At 48.6% G+C, this 17012-nt stretch overlaps 2 protein-coding genes across 2 annotated transcripts in view; one reads left to right on the top strand and one right to left on the bottom strand.

The window, feature by feature from the left end:
- JPH2 (junctophilin 2) overlaps positions 1–2560 on the top strand; it is a 33321-nt gene extending 30761 nt beyond the window's left edge. Inside the window, exon 6 of the mRNA XM_079322042.1 lies at positions 43–2560. The gene's annotated coding sequence lies outside the window, so the exon portion shown is untranslated. The remainder of the gene's footprint in view (positions 1–42) is intronic.
- Positions 1913–12964, bottom strand: LOC306810018 (thyrotropin-releasing hormone receptor-like). The gene is made up of 2 exons (XM_079322045.1): positions 12135–12964; positions 1913–9091 (listed from the first exon to the last, which is right to left on the bottom strand). The coding sequence occupies exons 1-2, from the start codon at positions 12894–12896 to the stop codon at positions 8717–8719; spliced, it is 1137 nt and encodes a 378-aa protein (XP_079178171.1). The 5' UTR covers positions 12897–12964; the 3' UTR covers positions 1913–8716.
- Between the last annotated feature and the right edge of the window lie 4048 nt (positions 12965–17012).

The following is a 17012-nucleotide window of genomic DNA, read 5'->3' on the forward strand; positions in this document are numbered from 1 at the left end:
GTGTTTTGCTCTCACTTTCTCATTTATCTGTGTCTGGGCCAGGCGTTGCTGCTGGTGGAGACCTCAGACCTTGGCGGGGATTAAAGTTCAGCCACCTGGAAACACCTAAGAGGAGGACTTGAGATCCCAAGGTTGCACTGCAAACACCAACCTTAAACAAGTGTCTGAAGATCAGTTTCCTGCTCCCAGGCTGTGGCTGGCCTCTGCAATCTACCAAGGAAAAGCCAGGGTTTCTGCACCGTGGTCTCCTCTTCTTTGTATAAAATAGCAGTTGCCTTAAATTATTCTCACCAAAGCCATCAACTGTCCTGCCATGCCAGGGATGAGGGATTTATCTGTAGCTGTAGGAAAATGAGTGAGAAGGTCTCATGTGTGCACACTGATGTGTTTTTATTCCCTTGGTTGACTCGGTGTCAGAGATTTTCCAAAGATTGTCATCCATGGCATGGAGATGAAGCAATACAGAACCAGAATGACTCATGAGGGCCGTGCCGTGCCTCGGGGCGGACACGCTGCTCTCCGTGCTTGGAAGTCATCCAAAGGGATGAACAAAAAGTCTTTCCTTTCCCCTGTCACCTGGCATCATTTTCCATGTATGGAGGACTGAGAGGGGGAGCAAGTTGAAATTGGGCTTGTTGAAGTGTGACCCGAGTCCTGCCCGTGGCGGCCGATGCACCACGGATGGGGCTGCGGGGTGGGGTGTGAGGGACTGGTGGATCCAAGGCTGCTGGTGCCTGTGGGGGTGCTCTGGGTGGAGATGGGGCCTGTTTTGGGACCAGGCACCATCCAAGCCCTCTCCTGCCACCAGCAATGCTCTGCACAGAAGTGTCTTGCAGTAGGTGGCTTCCTGCTGTAAGGGGAAAGGCAGTAGGTGTGCTGAATTTGTCCCTTTACCCCTTTATTTCTATGAAAATGTTGTGAGTTAAAGTGAAAAGGAGGTTCTTGCTGAAAATGCCTCCATACACCTGCAGGTTCCTCCCCTTGGTGTGCCAGGCTGCAGGAGGTCCTGGCCTCTTATTGCACCCAACAAACTGATTTTCCAGCCAGAGAATGCAGGGTGGCTATCGTGGGAGAGGTTGCATTACTCCTCAAAGAGCAAAGGTGCAGAGATGTGAGTGAGTGCAGTGTATTTGGGTGTTGGGCTCAGAAATCTGCAGCAGCCAGGCTTTGAGCAGTGGCAGAGTACAGTGGGGCAGTTGTAGCTGTTGCTCGTGTGTGTGAGGCTGAGAGGCCTGGGCGATTTGCACCCATTTTCCCAAAGCTGCCACAGGGAGTGACCTTTGGAAGGAGATTTTTCCACCATGATCTGCTCTGATCCTTAGCAGTGCAAGCTTAGAAAGTCAGCACAGATGAAGTTACAGTTTAGTGTGAGGCTGAGTGCTTGGACATGTTTCTTCTTTAAGAGCAATGTGTATTTTCTATCCCTTTTTAAGATAATGTTTTTTTAAGAGATGTTATTTATAGTTGGTTGTGCACCTCTGTGTATCCTGAAGTCCCACAGCACAGGACTGGGTAGGAAAACCTTGTTGGACTGGAAGGAATGGGGAAATGATAGTTAAGGAAAAAAACAGATGCCCAGTCTGCTTCAAAGGTCAATCTGAAAGGATTTCAGAGACAGAGTGGCAGACACACAGGGGATTACACTCACTGGAGACACAGGGCAAAACCTGCCTAATTTAACTACTCTAGTTATGGCATAAGAGAGTGAGAATAATTCAATACTTTTTTTGTGAACCAAGTCTATTTTTTAACCTTATCAGCTCAGGAACATTGCCACAGTAGCAAATACGTGGTATTAAGTGTGGGGAAGTGAATGTGATCCTTTCCTAAAAGCCATGTGGCTGTACCAGTCCTGAGAAAGCTGTGCAGCATCATCTACACTTCCACAGAGCATAGTTTAGTAGCAATTTGCTTATTTTCTTTTTTTTTTTTCTTTCCTTTAATATAAATGTATTGCAAACCCCAGGCTCTGCTGCCTTTGATGTTTTATCTTCATTTGATGGCATTCACCTGCCAGCTCTGCAGTTTCAATATGCCAACTGCTCTTATTCACCACTGAGACAATTTCCATTGAGAGACCTGAGGGGCTTTTATTTATCACTAAGCACAAAAATTGATCTTTTTCAACAGTGCTAAGGTAATTCCTTCCCCACCCCCTATTTTTTATGCATGTGATATGCACTCAGTAATGTGCTTTCCTCCTAGTAACCTTCTGAGAAAAGTAGGTAGATTTGCTTTTATGTGACGTATAACTGTATCCATATTGCACTGAGATATGGATATATATACACAGAGAGAGCCCCTTAGGGATTTCATTTTCTTAGATGCAAAATACCAGATTTACCTCAAAGTGCATGCTTTCAAAACTGACTAGGATTTTGTGTTATACTTTTCAGGTCTTACAAAGATGCAGATACCTTTCACTCTTCACACAAACTTACCTTCATCACAGATTTTGCAAGCTGTTTACTACAATCTCTGTAGTATCTACTGTCCAGAGTTTTCTGTCGGTTGTTCTGCTGGATTATGTGCAATAATAAACAGTTATCTGCTCACTCTACCCATGTGGATTTTTGCAGGGGAATCTCCAGGTTTCTTTCCGTGGTGGCACACTCACCCCAGTCTTAAAGCAGAGAGCAGTGCAGAATTTCATTGGTGGCATCTGATGTTAACTTTTTTTTTAAATTATCTGTTCCAAAATTTTGCATTTTTTTTATTGATGTGGTTACTTTGCAAAGAGTTGTTTTCACTAACTGCTTTTAGGCAGCATTTAAGGACCCTGCAACTCTCTGAGCACACTGCATATGCTCCCATCATGCTGGCCTCTGGCAGGGGCTGCACAGGGCCAGGAGGAAAGGCAGCTCGCTGGCCCAGAGCCTGCCCAGGCCATGCTGACAGGTCCCTGTGCTGCCTCCTGACCCCAGGGCTGCTGCCATGCTCATCCTGAGCTGTGCATCACTGGCTGCTCCTCCTGGGTTTGGAGAGGAGAGATTCTCCACTGCCTGTGCCCCCATCCTCCTGCTCTTGAAACAGCCCAGCTGAGAGGAAAGCCAGGCACGAGGTAGAGGGAAATGGCAGCTGGGTGCTGTATGGGGGAGGATGGATGGGCAGGGCCCAGCTGCAGCCCAGGAATCCAGAGTAGCTGAAGCCTTCAGTCCTTTTTCTATTTCTGGAGTGTCTCTTATGAGCAAAGCTGGACTGTGCAGAGAGGCTGGTGGGAGGCAGGCTCATCCTCCACGGGCAGGAGTGCTGCCCCGGCTTCTGTGAGTGTGAGGGGTCTCATGGCAGAAGATTTCATGCCCTGGTAGAGACTTAAGGAGCTAAGTTTGATGAAATGATGGTTTTGCTCTCCTCTGGGCTTGCTCTGCTTCTAATATGGAAGGAACCAGCATTCATTCATTTGTCAGGGTCAGCAAGGTAACTGGAGCCTTGTGCACCTCATAAATCTCAGGCTGATGAATGGAACAGGTCTTTGGCTCATGTGTTACACAGACAGTAGGGAGGGAGGTGGCTCTGCTGCTGAAGCAATGACACATTGCTTTAAAAGCATTAATAAAGGCAGAACAAAAAGTCTGCAGCTTCCCCAGGGTAGGGGGGTCAGTGCTGGGCTCTCTGCCTCGATAGCTGCTGGTTTCTGGGATAATGTCCCCACAGTGTCCAGCCAAGTGTCCCCAAGGGCAGGCAGGGAGGTGTCTGATATGTGAGAAGCCAGCTAAAAGCACTGGCCTGATCCTGTGTAGAAGGGCAGGAGCCTTACCCTCCACTGCTGGAGGGAAGGTGCAATCTGAGCCCCAGTGTCCCCTGACAGTGACCTGCCCAGGCATCCTGGGCACAGCCAGGCTGCTCCCCGCTGTCCTTGTGAGGCATGGGGGCTCCCAGGAGCCACCCTCTCTTTTGGTCTTCATCTTCACACGAGAGGAAGGGTCAGAGCTGGGGTGAAGGTGACCCTGACACTGAGAAGGTGCTGGAACATGCAGAAGGATTCCTGTGGTCCTCTCTGGCCCAGGAGCCAGGAATGGGTCTGGCTCCACACCACTGCCTTTGCTTCAGGACCCTTCCTGGAGGAAGCTAACTTGAGCCCCAGGAGCATTAATGCATCAGGGAACAGGCACCCCCAGCAAGAGCATCCCGTGGCCAGCTTGGGGCTGGCACCAAGGAGCCTTAGGGTGGAACCCTCTCCTCTGGAAAAAGTTGCTTTTAATTTATTTCCTCTGAGCAACCATCCACAGTGTGCCCACAAGGACAGGATCAACCAGTGGGAGCCCAGTGGGCCCTTGCTGAGCACCTGTTAGCACCAGGACCACCCCAGGGCCATCTCTGTGAGCAGGTAAAGTTCTTACAGGCTGCAGAGGTTGTGTTTTCAGTCATTAATTCCCAATTGGCAGAGCAATGAGCAGCCACTGGTGCACTCACAGCACCCTGTCTCTATAGAAACAGCACACTCAGAGCCCAATTCATGGAGTGGTTATTAAAGAAAATTCAACAATTATAAAGCACAAATTGTCCTTAATTTTTCTGTCCATCACCCATGGCACAGGAACTGGTGGTGTTGCCATCATGTTCCCTTCCTCAGGCACCATCTGGGGAAGCAGCCCAGATCTGGGGCACAGGCAGTGCCCTCCCATTGAAGCCTTCATTTAGACCCTGGCAGGACAGAAATATGTTGCTAAACTGGGGGTATTTCAGTAAATTAAAGTCAGTCCCACAGGATTGGCAAACTTTGATCCTCTGTGTGTCCCAGGGCAGTTCTGGAACTCCTGCCTTGGTTTGAATAGTCCTGAGGAAAAACCCCCAAGTGAGGGCAGGCCTGGAGGCAGCACTGGCCCAAGAGCCTTGAGAAACAGGAATTACAAAATAGACAAGTAACTGTGAGCGATTACATTCATATTGCTGTTGGACTATCCCCAGGTTTTATTAGCAGCTCTTTAATTTTATGATCTGCTTGAACTAATTAGTTGAAAGAAACAGCTGGGGTCAGACCAGATTGATAAAGGGCTGCATCTGCTTCTTCCCCTAATGTGTGGTGCACTCTTTCTTGTGGCTCTTAAAAATTTAAGCAATTGCTCAGCATCCTCTTTGGTGATCTGAATATTATTCATTCAAGGTACCACTATTTTATCTTGGAAGTGTGGTTGGGTACCACGGAGTGGAAGCCTTTTCTGGTTGTAGGAAGGTGCTGGATGCTCTCATGGTCTTTTAATCCCTCTTTTTAGGGAACTTCTGGTATTTTGTGGGTCACTGGAGCAGGCTGGCTTTCAGAGTGCTGACCAGCATCACAGTGGAGAGGCTCTCCCAAAAAACCACCTGCATGGCCACTCTCCTGTGACCCAGGCTGGCACAGATGCCCTATTTCCCCTACTTCCCACCACCCAAATCTAGAGACAAAGTAAGAAGACAACCTGATAGGAGCTTTAGCTACAGATTTTAGTAATTTGCTTAAATTTGTGGTTTCTGCCAGAGTAAATAACCCTTGCTGAGGTCTCATCCATGCCCTGCACACAGGCAATTACTGTGTGGCCTCTCTCACTGGGACCAGCCAAATTCAGGTGAAAGTGCTGGATGTGGTGTCTCCTGAGCTGAAACTCCCTGATGAATGCCAGGAGCTTCAGCCAGCCTATGGTTCACCATGAACCTCACTCCCCTCTCTCCCATCAGCTCTTCCCCAAACCTCTGCCCCCTCCATGCCCCTGTCTGCCCTACTCACACATTCCTCCCCTCACCCCAGGGCTCTGCAGCACTGCCAGATCCCTCCTCTCCTGCCAGGGGACTGACTCGTCTGTAATTGAAGAAACCAGATGGTGTTTTACCAGGTTAACAACCCCTGAAAGGGCAGGGGTTAGAAATAATGAGCTTTAATTAGGAGAGTAACAGGTTGATCACGTTGAGTTGCACTTCAATGTGATAAATTACTTAGGAGCAAGAGATTCTTTATTTGCTGGCATGTTTATAAACTCACAGCCCACACTCATGCTGTTGAGACCAATAAATGCTGAGGGTGAAATACAGCTTGAGACTTTATGAGCAGGGTGGGATGTTGCAAGGTACAAGGTAATGCAGGCTGAAGCTTCAAGGGAGCTCTCTGATTCCTTACAAGGAATTAAGGTTTTTATTCAGACCCTGAACATTCAAAGGAAATTACAGTGATGAGTTATTTCTTTTAATTCCTTTCTGCTAGTGATTTATTTCCCAGCAGCATGCATCCCTCGACCAGCATCTCCTTAGCAAGCTGAGTGCTGACCTTCTGCCTCCACTTCCACCTAAAAGTCTCTCAGCTCCTCCTAAAGTATCAGAATACATGCAGGGGGAAGGACTGAGAACTCATTCCTCATCTACAGAGTTTAATGCTTTGGTGCATTTGTTGGAGACCTTGTGGTTCCAGGAGAATTTATCTGCTAATTACTTCTCAAAAAATAGCAAAGGGTCATGCAGTACTTAGCAGCTAAGTGCAGAAAAGAGGAAAGAGAACCAGTTTTTAATTGAATCTCAAGTATGTTGAACAAATATTTCAGAACTATCAATTAGCTGTTGATCTGAGGCTGAAATTTAAATAAAAAAATAATGCTATTAGGGTGTCTCCATCTGGGGAGAGAAGCAGAAAAGGGAAGAGTGAAGATTGGAAATGTGATGAGGAGGTGGAAAACATCCTGCTGGAGATACTTCGGAATGCAGGTGTTCACAGAGATGAAGGCTGTCTGTCTAACTGCACATCCCATGCCTGAGAAGTGCCTTAGGTCAGGATGCAGGTGGGTTTCCCAGCTCAGGCAGTAAATCCTCCTCCCACATCCAGCTCTCTGCACTCACAGCTTCAGGGTGAAGGGCTCAGGACACAGCACAGCCCATCCTGAGGAGATCTGCCTGTGCTCAAGGCCCCAGGGAGGCACCAGCACTCACCAGGGATGCCCTTCCCTCTCCTCCACCTTACCCTGATCCTTCCTGCTCTGTTTGTCTGCACATGCTTCTATTGATGGCTTGTTCTGAGCTGCTAAGGAAAAAATCTGTTCTAAGGGGGAAAAAAGTCTGTACTATAAAAAATATTAGAAGCAAATCCTCACGTTAGCAAAAACACCTCCATTTTCTTCAATAAGTAAATCACAAATCTCTGTGCAGAACATTCTTAATAATAAATAGGAACTCTATTCCTAAATTCTCATTATACAGTATACACAAAACAGTGCAAAAATAGCATGAATCCTTAAATTCCAAATGCATTATGTTTAAAATAATTACAAAAAGCCAATATTATCTTTCTTCATCCTATATCCATTTTAGGCTACATAGATTGTTTAATATCATGCAATACAATAATCATACATGCAAAACCTCCCTACAAACAACAAAATAGGTCCTGGACAGTTCCAACACACTGAGAGCACTTGAGCTCTTGTCCTGACTCACCCAGCAAAGTGATTTCCTGTAGATGCAGAATGGTTAATTAACATCTTGTGCCCTTGAAAATATCACACACAAATAGCATCCACACAGAGTGGATGCAAAATTCTAAGATCTTTTAACACTATAGTTTGGTGAAAGCCAGTGTTGACTAGTGAGGCTGCACTGGCTGTTCAAGTAATACTTCACAGTCACTTGAGGTTTACTGGTGGCAGACATTTGTTTTATTTGGCAAGAGCCCTAGGGTTTGGCTCATGTGTAATCTTTTTGATTTTACTCATAGTCCAGATAGTCTCTTGCAAGTCTGGGGCAAGTGTCCTTGGACTGATCTCCTGCAAGGTATGAATATCTACTTTGCTTACAAAATGACAGCAGCAATAAATATTTGTGTCAGTAGTCACAAAACACTTAACGGACTTCACAAGTTATTCCCAGGAAATAAGAGAATTTCTTCAGCTGCCATTGAAATCTTCACCCCTGTAGCTGGGGCAGAGAGCAACACTGCTCTATGGTGCATGACTACCCCACACTTACAGGACAAGAGTACAGTTTCCAGCTGAAGCAACCAGAGGAATTTGGACAGGAAAGATAAAATTATCCAAAAGAAACTCAGATCACAACTTTGGAAGTACTTCTGTTACAATAGGGTGCACTCATTATTAGTTTGTTCATTATTAGTTCATTGTAGCAAATCATCTGGTCTCCACCTTGGGTTTCTGTGTTTCCAGAAACTTGACAGGAGGCTCACAACACCCAACTTTGGCTATTCCTAATGTAGGAGTCTCCCCCTGAGAGTCCCTTTACAGTCAATGGCCTCGTATCTTGGAGACATTAATCTCCTCTGTAGGGATGTGTATTCCTCACAGGGGAATGCTGAGATGAGAGCAGACACCTGGAAGTGCCTAATTGTTCCCATTAACTTCAAAAGGACTCCAGAGGAGGAGCTTCCATGGGGTGTCTGTGTTACAGCCATGTCCATTTGGGTAGGAGAGACCCACTCTAAAAAGAGATATATTTTTTACTTGAATTCCCTTCTGTTCCTGGGATTCCTTTCAATGCTTTGGCCCAACTCAGCATTTGCACATAACACAAAGTGGGGTAGCACTGCTCTATTTAACAACAGATGCTTTGGAGATGCTAAGTATTGACATGGGCTTAACACTCCACCAAACAAGAATAAATTAGCACTAAGGAAAAGCAAATTAATTTGCCTATAACAATATGTTTTGTTAAATGCCCTGAAGAAGTATTGAATGAAGCTCACTGCCACGCCAAAGCAATTCTTGGCACTCTCCCAGCCTCATAGCTCAGTGCCTGCGTTTCAGGCTCACAGGATTTGTTTATTGTTCTTTGCAGGGAGCCTGCTCAGATCCTCCTGCAGGGTGAGGCTGTGCTCAGAGCTGTTGTGAGAGCAATCCTTCACTGCACTGTAGTACACCGGGGTGGTGCACGGGGCAGGGTGCCCAGCACTCTTCTCCTGGCACTTGTACAACTTCCTAAAGGCAGCCCTGAACTTCTGTGACATGAGGTTGTAGATGATGGGGTTGATGGCACTGTTCAGGTAGATGCAGAGGCGGCAGAAGAGCAGGAACCAGGTGTTGAGGTAGGGAGGGTCCAGGAAGGAGTTCACCACCACCAGCGTGCGGTACGGCAGCCACAGCACGGCGAACAGAGCCACCACCACAGCCAGCATCTTGGTCACCTGCGTGGGGAGAGATGCAAAACAGGAACAGCCAGATGCTGCTGAGTCTCCAGCACAGCTTTCCCAGCTGCAGACAGCTGCTTTCTCTCTCTAAGCATTTAAAGGAAACACCCAAGCCATGGCGCTGTTTCTTGCTGAAATCATTTTCATCAATAAATAATCTTGCATAAGTAAACCAGGAAATTATAGGTTTTAAATCTCTAATCTCTTTAGAAGAAGTATTCACTATCCTCGAAATGGACTGGGATAACCATGGGAATGTCTGTACTAGAAAGCAAATTTGAAAATTGTACATTACAGTAAATAAATGGGGAAAATACTGTCTAAAGGTGGGAATCTCAGTTTTAGGGGTGTCATGGGATACACTTCATCTTCTTTCCTAAGGTTTCCTGATTCCCTACACCACCTATATTGTTTCAGGGAATAGGCTCCTGGTACAGAGCGACCCTGAAAGCAGAGGAGACTGTCAGGAATCTTCTATTACTTGGGCTGATATAGGGCTTACTTAGCTACTTACCATGGCCCATGGGTTACTTTCATTTTCAGCACACTAGGGGAGTACTACATAAACATATTGGGAACAAAAAGAAACTGAAAACTCAGAAGTGAGCAGTAATTGCCCTCAGCACAATCTAAGCTTGTTAAGGAAATTGGAGTTTTGCACTGAAACACCAGTCATCCTAATAATTTCAACAGCTATTTCTGGTAAGTGACAATCCTCCTCAGACAAATACTAACAAAATACACAAGTCCCCAAGGAGGAAAGTATGACTAAACACTGATGCCACATGCATATCTAGGCAGTGGTGTTTCAAAAGTTGGAAGGGGAGTTGTGCAATAATCCAGTTCTTAGTATGGACATAAGCACTAGGATCATATTCAGAGTCTCTCAGCTTTTTTACTTTTTTTTTTACTTCATCAAAAGAAACTATGTGATGCCATGAGTAGAAACTGAGAGTCATTACTTGTGGCAACAAAACTTTCCCTGAAGAAGAAAGAGACTATTACCAAGCTATGGCTAAAATAGAAGGGGTTTGCTGTGTGTGGTTTAATAGAAATGTGAGGACACTTCCAAAAATAAGATCTTGCAGTGATACAGTGAGTGCTGAGGCTGTTGCTAAGACTGAAACTTGTTTGCTGCCACAGTTTGTTGCCTTTTGGGAATGAGAGAATGTACATGTGGTGTCTCACAAAGCTGTGTCCAGCCTCTGCCCCTCTCCTGGAAGCCACAGATGCTTCTCCCCAGCCAGTATCCTCCCCCCTTGTTCCTGCACCATCATTCTGAGTTGCATATCCTTTTTTTTAGGAATCCCACTCCCTCTAGTGGTCTCTCTCCTGAAAGAGAATTATGGACATCGAAATGTTTGTAGAAATTATAAATACAGCCAAGCTCACACTTTGTGCTGTCCTGCTCAGGATTTAGGTGCTTTTGGAAGCACCAGTGAGAGAACAGCAGCATCTTCACACCCCGAAAGCAGTGCAGTTCTGGGGCTGTGTGGGAGCACAGCCACAGAAAATCTCCCTCATCCATCCAGATGGGAGAAAAATCCCTGAGAGAGCCCCTGTAGGACCTTTCCCAGGGAGCTCTGGGCATGGGGTCTGGAAGAGCCAGTTCCCCTATAAAGGGAGACCAGAGGAGAAATGTTGATGTGAATGGCTGTACTCGGGTCAGAGGCACCTGCAGAGCTACACACACACACCATCTGGAAGCCATGGAAAACTGCTCTACAGTTAAAAACTCAGTGCCATCGTTATTCCTTGTGATAGCAGCACTGTGATGTCAGGCCGCTCAGGGGAAGTCTTTGCATGCCAGGATATTTTGGGAGGTAAGGACAATTTCTAGTAAACTTCTGATGTAAGAGTAAAGAGAGCACAAGGTGTTTCCAGGAGCTGGAATGCCCCAGCAGCCAATTGTCCCAATGATGCTGGAGCATGCTGTGCCACTCCACAGCACAGCACTGCAGGGGGAGCAGCACAGCCCCTCCAGCCCCCCCAGCAGCTGCTCTGGAAGGAGAGATCCATCAACCAGCCCTCGCTGCCAAACACCCTGCCCAAGGCTCCTGCAGCAGCCAGCGGGCATGGGAGAGCAGGAAAATGCTTTTGAAGAAGTCAGCACTTGCTTTAAACCTGCCAGAGAAAAAGGGAGGAAAAGCTGGAGTGGAAAGATTTAGCAGTTCATGGAGAAATACACGTCCTCTGAGCTGTTTCCCCTCCGTGACCCTGACTCGTCTCTCCTGGGGAATGGAGGTTCCTGTGCAAGGCAGGCAACAAACTACTGAGCTGCAAACATGAGGACTTCAGGGCAGGCTAAAGTCTACTGTGGGCCATCTGGAAATCACTACAGAAATAATGATTTCAACGACTCAAACCAAACTCCCAGATTCAGCCCTCTCATTTAAAAGAAAGCTGAATGGGCCCTGCCTGTTCAGAATGGGACTGTCCCACCTGTACATACTGACCTGTCCAGAGGGATGGGACACAAGGCAGTGACTGTCCATGTGAGCAGAGAAGGACGAGCAATGAGGACAGGAGGAGATGGGAGAAGGATATGGGGAGGCAGCAGGCAGCTGAGAGACACAGGAATCACCAAAATGCAAACACACCACTGTGACACTGAGCCCAGCTGCACGGACCAGGGGCTGCAGCCAGGGCTGGGCTCCAAGAGAAGACAGCTTTCATTTCTCTTTGCTCCTTTAAACCCGAGTTCACCCACACAGGACGCTGTCTGAGAGGTGAGTCCCACTGGCATAACGTGACCAGCCCTCTTCTGCTCGGGGAGGCAATCAATAATTAATTAACCAGCAAAAGTGCCTGCGCTCCTGCCTCTCCCCAGCTGTCCTGCTCCACCAAGCCCGACCGAAGCAGGGGGAGCCCGTTTGTGCTGCCAGACCCCAGCTGGGCTTGAGGGGCTCCTTTGCAGCAAACCAACACTCCCCACTCCCTCCCTAAAGCAAACAAAGTGCTGTGGCACTCGGCCGCTGCCAGGATGCCCCTGAGCCCCGGCAGAGCAGCCCGGCATTCCCGGCCAGCGGGGAGCCCCTACCTGCTTGCGGGAGCTCAGGGGGCCCCTGCTGCCCCGGCAGGAGAGCTTGAGGGAGCTGCCCTGGTGCAGGGAGCCCAGGGAGGAGTGCTGCGGGCTGCCGGGCACGGGGCTCACGAACAGGATGCGGGCAATGAGCCCGTACAGGACAGTGGCCAGCCCCAGCGGGATGACATAGAAGACGGCAAAATCCAAGAAGTAAATGGGCATGTAGAGGCTTCTGGAGACGCGGTAGCCGCAGATGACCTGCGCCCCATCCGAGAAGGTGACCTGGGTGGTGTCCACCAGGAAGAACCACATGAGGCAATAGAGGGAGGTGAAGAGCCACAGCGAGGCGATGATGCGCCTGGCGCGGGACACGGTGCACAGGAGCTGCGCCTTGATGGCGTGGCAGATGGCGATGTACCGCTCCACCGTGAAGGCAGCGATGGACCAGGCGGAGATGTTGATGCCCAGGTACTGCAGGTAGGTGATGCACAGGCAGCCGGCATAGCCGTACACCCAAGAAGCCACCACTTCGGAGATGTTGGGCAGCCCGGCCGCCAGCAGCACGATGAGGTCGGCCACGGCCAGGCTCACCAGGTAGCAATTGGTGGGGGTCACCATGTGCTTGGTGCGCAGCACCACCAGCACCACCATGGCGTTGCCCGCGATGCCCACGCCGCAGATGAGCAGCACCAGCAGGATGGTGACCACCTGCAGCTCCAGGGGCTGCCGGGGCATCCTGCCCAGGCTCTGGTTGCCGCTGCCCGAGCCGTTCTCCATCGTGCCCGCAGCCAGCGGCGCAGCCCCGCGCACCGTGCGCTGGCGGCGGGGACCGGGGCTGCCCCGAGCCCCCTCCCCGCATTCCCGCCCACCCTGGCTCCTCCCTCCCCTTTTTTTCCATCATTCACCCCAAGTCTTGCAGCCGCTCTGCTCCTGGCGTCCCTCTCCCCTGCAAACTCTCCGCCTGGAGGGGCAGGGAGCGGCCAGGATTCCGCCACTCCCCGGAGCTCTCCAGGAGCTCCCGTGAATCCCCCGGGACTGTCCGGAGCCGCCGGGACCCCGGGAACCACCAGGGCTCCCCCGAACCCCGCATCGCCTCCTGCCGGCTTCCCCCGGCTGAACCCGCCGTGTCCCAGCGCTCCGAGGAGGAGGAGGAGGATGGGGAGGAAGGGGATGGAGGTGCAGGTGAGATATCCCAGGGTGGGGAGGCGCAGAGGCAGAGCAGCAGTGAGTGGCAGCCCGGCCTGTGCGTGCCTGTGTCCCCAGCCGAGGCACGGGCTTCACTGGACGAGGAGAGCTGAGGGGAGCAGTCCTTTATTCCTCATCCCCAGGAGGATGGGAGCAGAGTGATGCCAGGGAGATCCACAGCCTTTCCTCTTTGCTTGGGCTGGGGCAGAGGAATTCCTTCCCTGGACATGGGGTAGTGACATCCTCGTCCTGCCTTTCCTGTGGCCATCCCTGTCCCAAACAAGCACAGTCACTGCTGAGGGAGAAGGCTTAACCAGTCCTGGACTGAGAGATTCCAAATCTTTCCAACTATGAGGCTGAGGTATCTGTGTCCAGCTGGTGTATCCAGTGTCTCCCTGATGGTCAGCAGTAGCCACAGTTTGCTGCCAGCTTCATGCTTGCTCCTGACATCTCTGCAATCTGTCAGAAAATGCATTTTCAAATTGAAGGAGCAATTGTGCTAAGGGCTCCCTAAACTCTGGAGTGGAGGAAAGGGCGAGGGGAGAATTCTCTTTTTTATTAGATTAGATTTTAATGAAAGACAGAGGTGTCCTGTTGATCCCAGAGGCTGAAGTACATACCCAAAGTGTGAAGGATCATTCTGATGCTGGGTGATTCAAGCCCAGAGTTTCACAGGCTGACTTTTAAACCTGTGTGGATAAAATGCCTTTTGCCTCAGCACAAGGAGCAGCACTCTGTCCCCAGAGTCTTGTCTTGCTGTGGCAAATAGTATTCTCTCCTTTGCTCTGGGAAACCTTATGCTGCTCTTTGGCAGAAAACAAACCATGCAGTTTTTCACTACTTCCCATGATATTTCATTCACCTTTGGGTCAGTTTTAAAGGCCAATTATTCTCTTCTTCTCTTTCCATTTGTTTTCCTTAGGGTTCCACTGGTCCTCTGTGTCCCAGCCAGCCTCACCCTGTGCAGCCCCAGGTTTGGGAGGCCTGGCAGCTCCTGTCCCTTACTGCACTTTTGTGGGAAGGACTGGGAGTGTGGGCACATGTTTTCTCACATAATCCAAGGGATTGTGTATTTTGGTGCTCTGGAGTGACTCTAACACAGACACAATTCCAGCACTTCATCCCACTGCTGCTATGTCACAGTGATGCTGGGAGTCCTCAGGATGTGTCATAGAACTGTGTGTGGGAGAGGAGCAGGACAAATGTCCTGAGAGGGAAGTTGGGGTTTATTTGCTTCCTCAAATCCATTCCAGGAATTTGCTTTGTGGGATCAGGAAACAAAACCAAAGCAAACTCCTGCAGACTCTGGAAAAAGCTTTGTTTTGGTTCTGACCTGGAACACTGTGCAGGATAATTGCAGGCAATTATTTCCTGGCTGTTTTGCTCTGTAGCACTGACAATCCAGCAGTTATTAGTGCAGATAACAACAGCATTAAAGCACTCTGCTGAAGCAGCTCCTCCTGCCAGTCCCTGAGCTGCTCTGTGTCCATCACCAGATTGGGGCTGGGCTGGGGGGGAATGTGTGTCTGCCCAGTGCACCCACTGGGGGATTTTGTTGTCAGAATTGTGAGGTTTGCTGTATTATTGGTTAATATTCCCTTTACAGACTCCTTCAGTAACTGTGATGTTCAGGATGTGACTGAGCTGTGTATTTAAGAGTCTACCCAGCTTGACACTTACCTAAAATATTTTCTTTCAGCTTGACTTAAATCTAAATGTTTTGATGGCCAAAGACATTGATTTTTTTTTTTTTAACTAACATTCCATATTTTGTTCTCTTAACACACATCAGCATTTCCTTCTCTGCTGGCATTGCCTAGCACTGCCATCCTCTGTGAATATCTGCCACCACCCACTCTGAAACATCAGGAAAGAGAAATCCTCATTTTCCTGAGGTCCCCAAATGGAAAAGGCTGTGTCCCTGGATGCTGGCAGGGCTGTTTTTGGGAAGGAGTGTCTGTGCAGCTCTGTGGCCAGGTTAGCAGCACTGTGCCCAGGCTGCTCAGGCACTTCAACACTTCAGGATGTCCATGAACTTTTCTTGCTGCTCATCCCTCTCACACAGCCTCACTGGGCAGCTCCCTTAGTCCTATGAACAGAAAAGAACTCTGAGGCTTTATATATTAAAGAAAGAAAGCTAGAATAAAGTATCCTCCTACCTAAATCTGTGAAAAACTTCTTTCTGTTCCCTTGGGCTTCATTACTACAAATATGAAACCCATAAAACTTCTGCTGTTAGAGCTGGGGCACAGAGGCTGTGTCCATGTGGTGCCAGTGAATGTGAAGTGGAATTACAGAAACCACAAGTGGTTTTGAGACGCTGGTTACAGGGTCTAGGGCCCTAGGCAATGGCCAAATTTTGAATTGCCAGTGATGGTGAGGAAGTGATTCCCACTTCTGCACTCCTGCAGCTCAGCAGGGACCAGGCAGGAAGGTGCTGGTGGCTCTGCTGAGCAGCCTGAGGGCTGACAAGTGCCAATAGGGATGGGGTATGAGTCAGCCTGACAGAGGCAGCAGTTATTGCTCGATCAGAAAGACAAAGGAGAGAGAAGTTCTGTCAAAATCACCTTCACATGTCTTCTCTTTCAGAGTCACAGCCAAGAAGTAAATTGCTTTGGGGCTTTCTGGGTTATTGCCCTCAGAAATCAAGCCAAAAAGGCAGCTGTCAAGGAATTAAACAGGTGCAAAATCGATCTGGGTTTTTGCTTCATGAACAAAAAAATGTAGGGAAAAAAAAAACCTGGTGGTTTTCTACTGATATCTGTGAACAGCTCTAGAGGGAGCAGCTCCCAGACCTGGGCTGCATCTCATCTGGTGGTGTGGAAGGGAACAGCTTTATGGAAAACGCTGAAGACTGAAGGAATGGAAAACAATTAATAGGAAAGCAGTGGTGTGGGCTTCTGTGGGTGAAACCATTCCAGGCTCTTCTCTCAGGTAACAGGACCAGCAGCATTTCCCGTGGGCAGGGGGTGTCTGATGGAGCTGCTGGTGCCAGGCCCGAGGGGCTCCAGCCTTTTGTTGTACCAGTGAGCCTGGGGCAGTGCTGCCACAGGGAAAGGAACATTCCCCATGCTCTCATGGGGACAGGGATGGTTTTTAATGGCAGGTTCAAGGAGCACAGGCAGCTCTGTGGGTCATCTCAAGATTCTCTTATCCCTGTCTCACTGGCAGGTTCCTCCTGGCTCCTGGGTACCTCCCTCTCTGGTTTCTATCATCTCTTTTGAAGATCTGTTGCTATTAAATCTGGGATGCACCATGCCTTGCAAATGACTTCAGGACACAAAATAACTGGTGACTTTTCTTCAGCTAATAATTATAATTTGAGCTTTCAAAGCAAGTCAAGTGAGGCCACTTTCACAAACAAGAAGATTATCCCTTCTCCCTTCCCCTGCTTCCTTGCTGTGTTTGCAGTCTGAGACCCCAAAATTATCAAACAGATGAAAATAGGTATTGCAAACAAGGGGCTTGGCCAGGGCCAGCCATTCATGAGCCTTTAATTTCTGAATATAGTTTATTTGTGAACTGTCCCTACTAATATTTTAAGAGGTGCATCCTTCAAACTCTGCTCTAGGTAGCTCCTGGAAGGGCTAAGCATCCCAAATAGTAAACAAAACAAAACAAAAAAGTTTAAAAAAATCTGCAGTTATTTGATTTGATAAGTCATTTAACCAAACCACTTGGGATTTATGCAGCTCTGCAGAGATTACC

This window comes from Erithacus rubecula (assembly GCF_903797595.1).
Source record: "Erithacus rubecula genome assembly, chromosome: 18".
Classification (NCBI taxonomy): Eukaryota; Metazoa; Chordata; class Aves; order Passeriformes; family Muscicapidae; genus Erithacus; species Erithacus rubecula.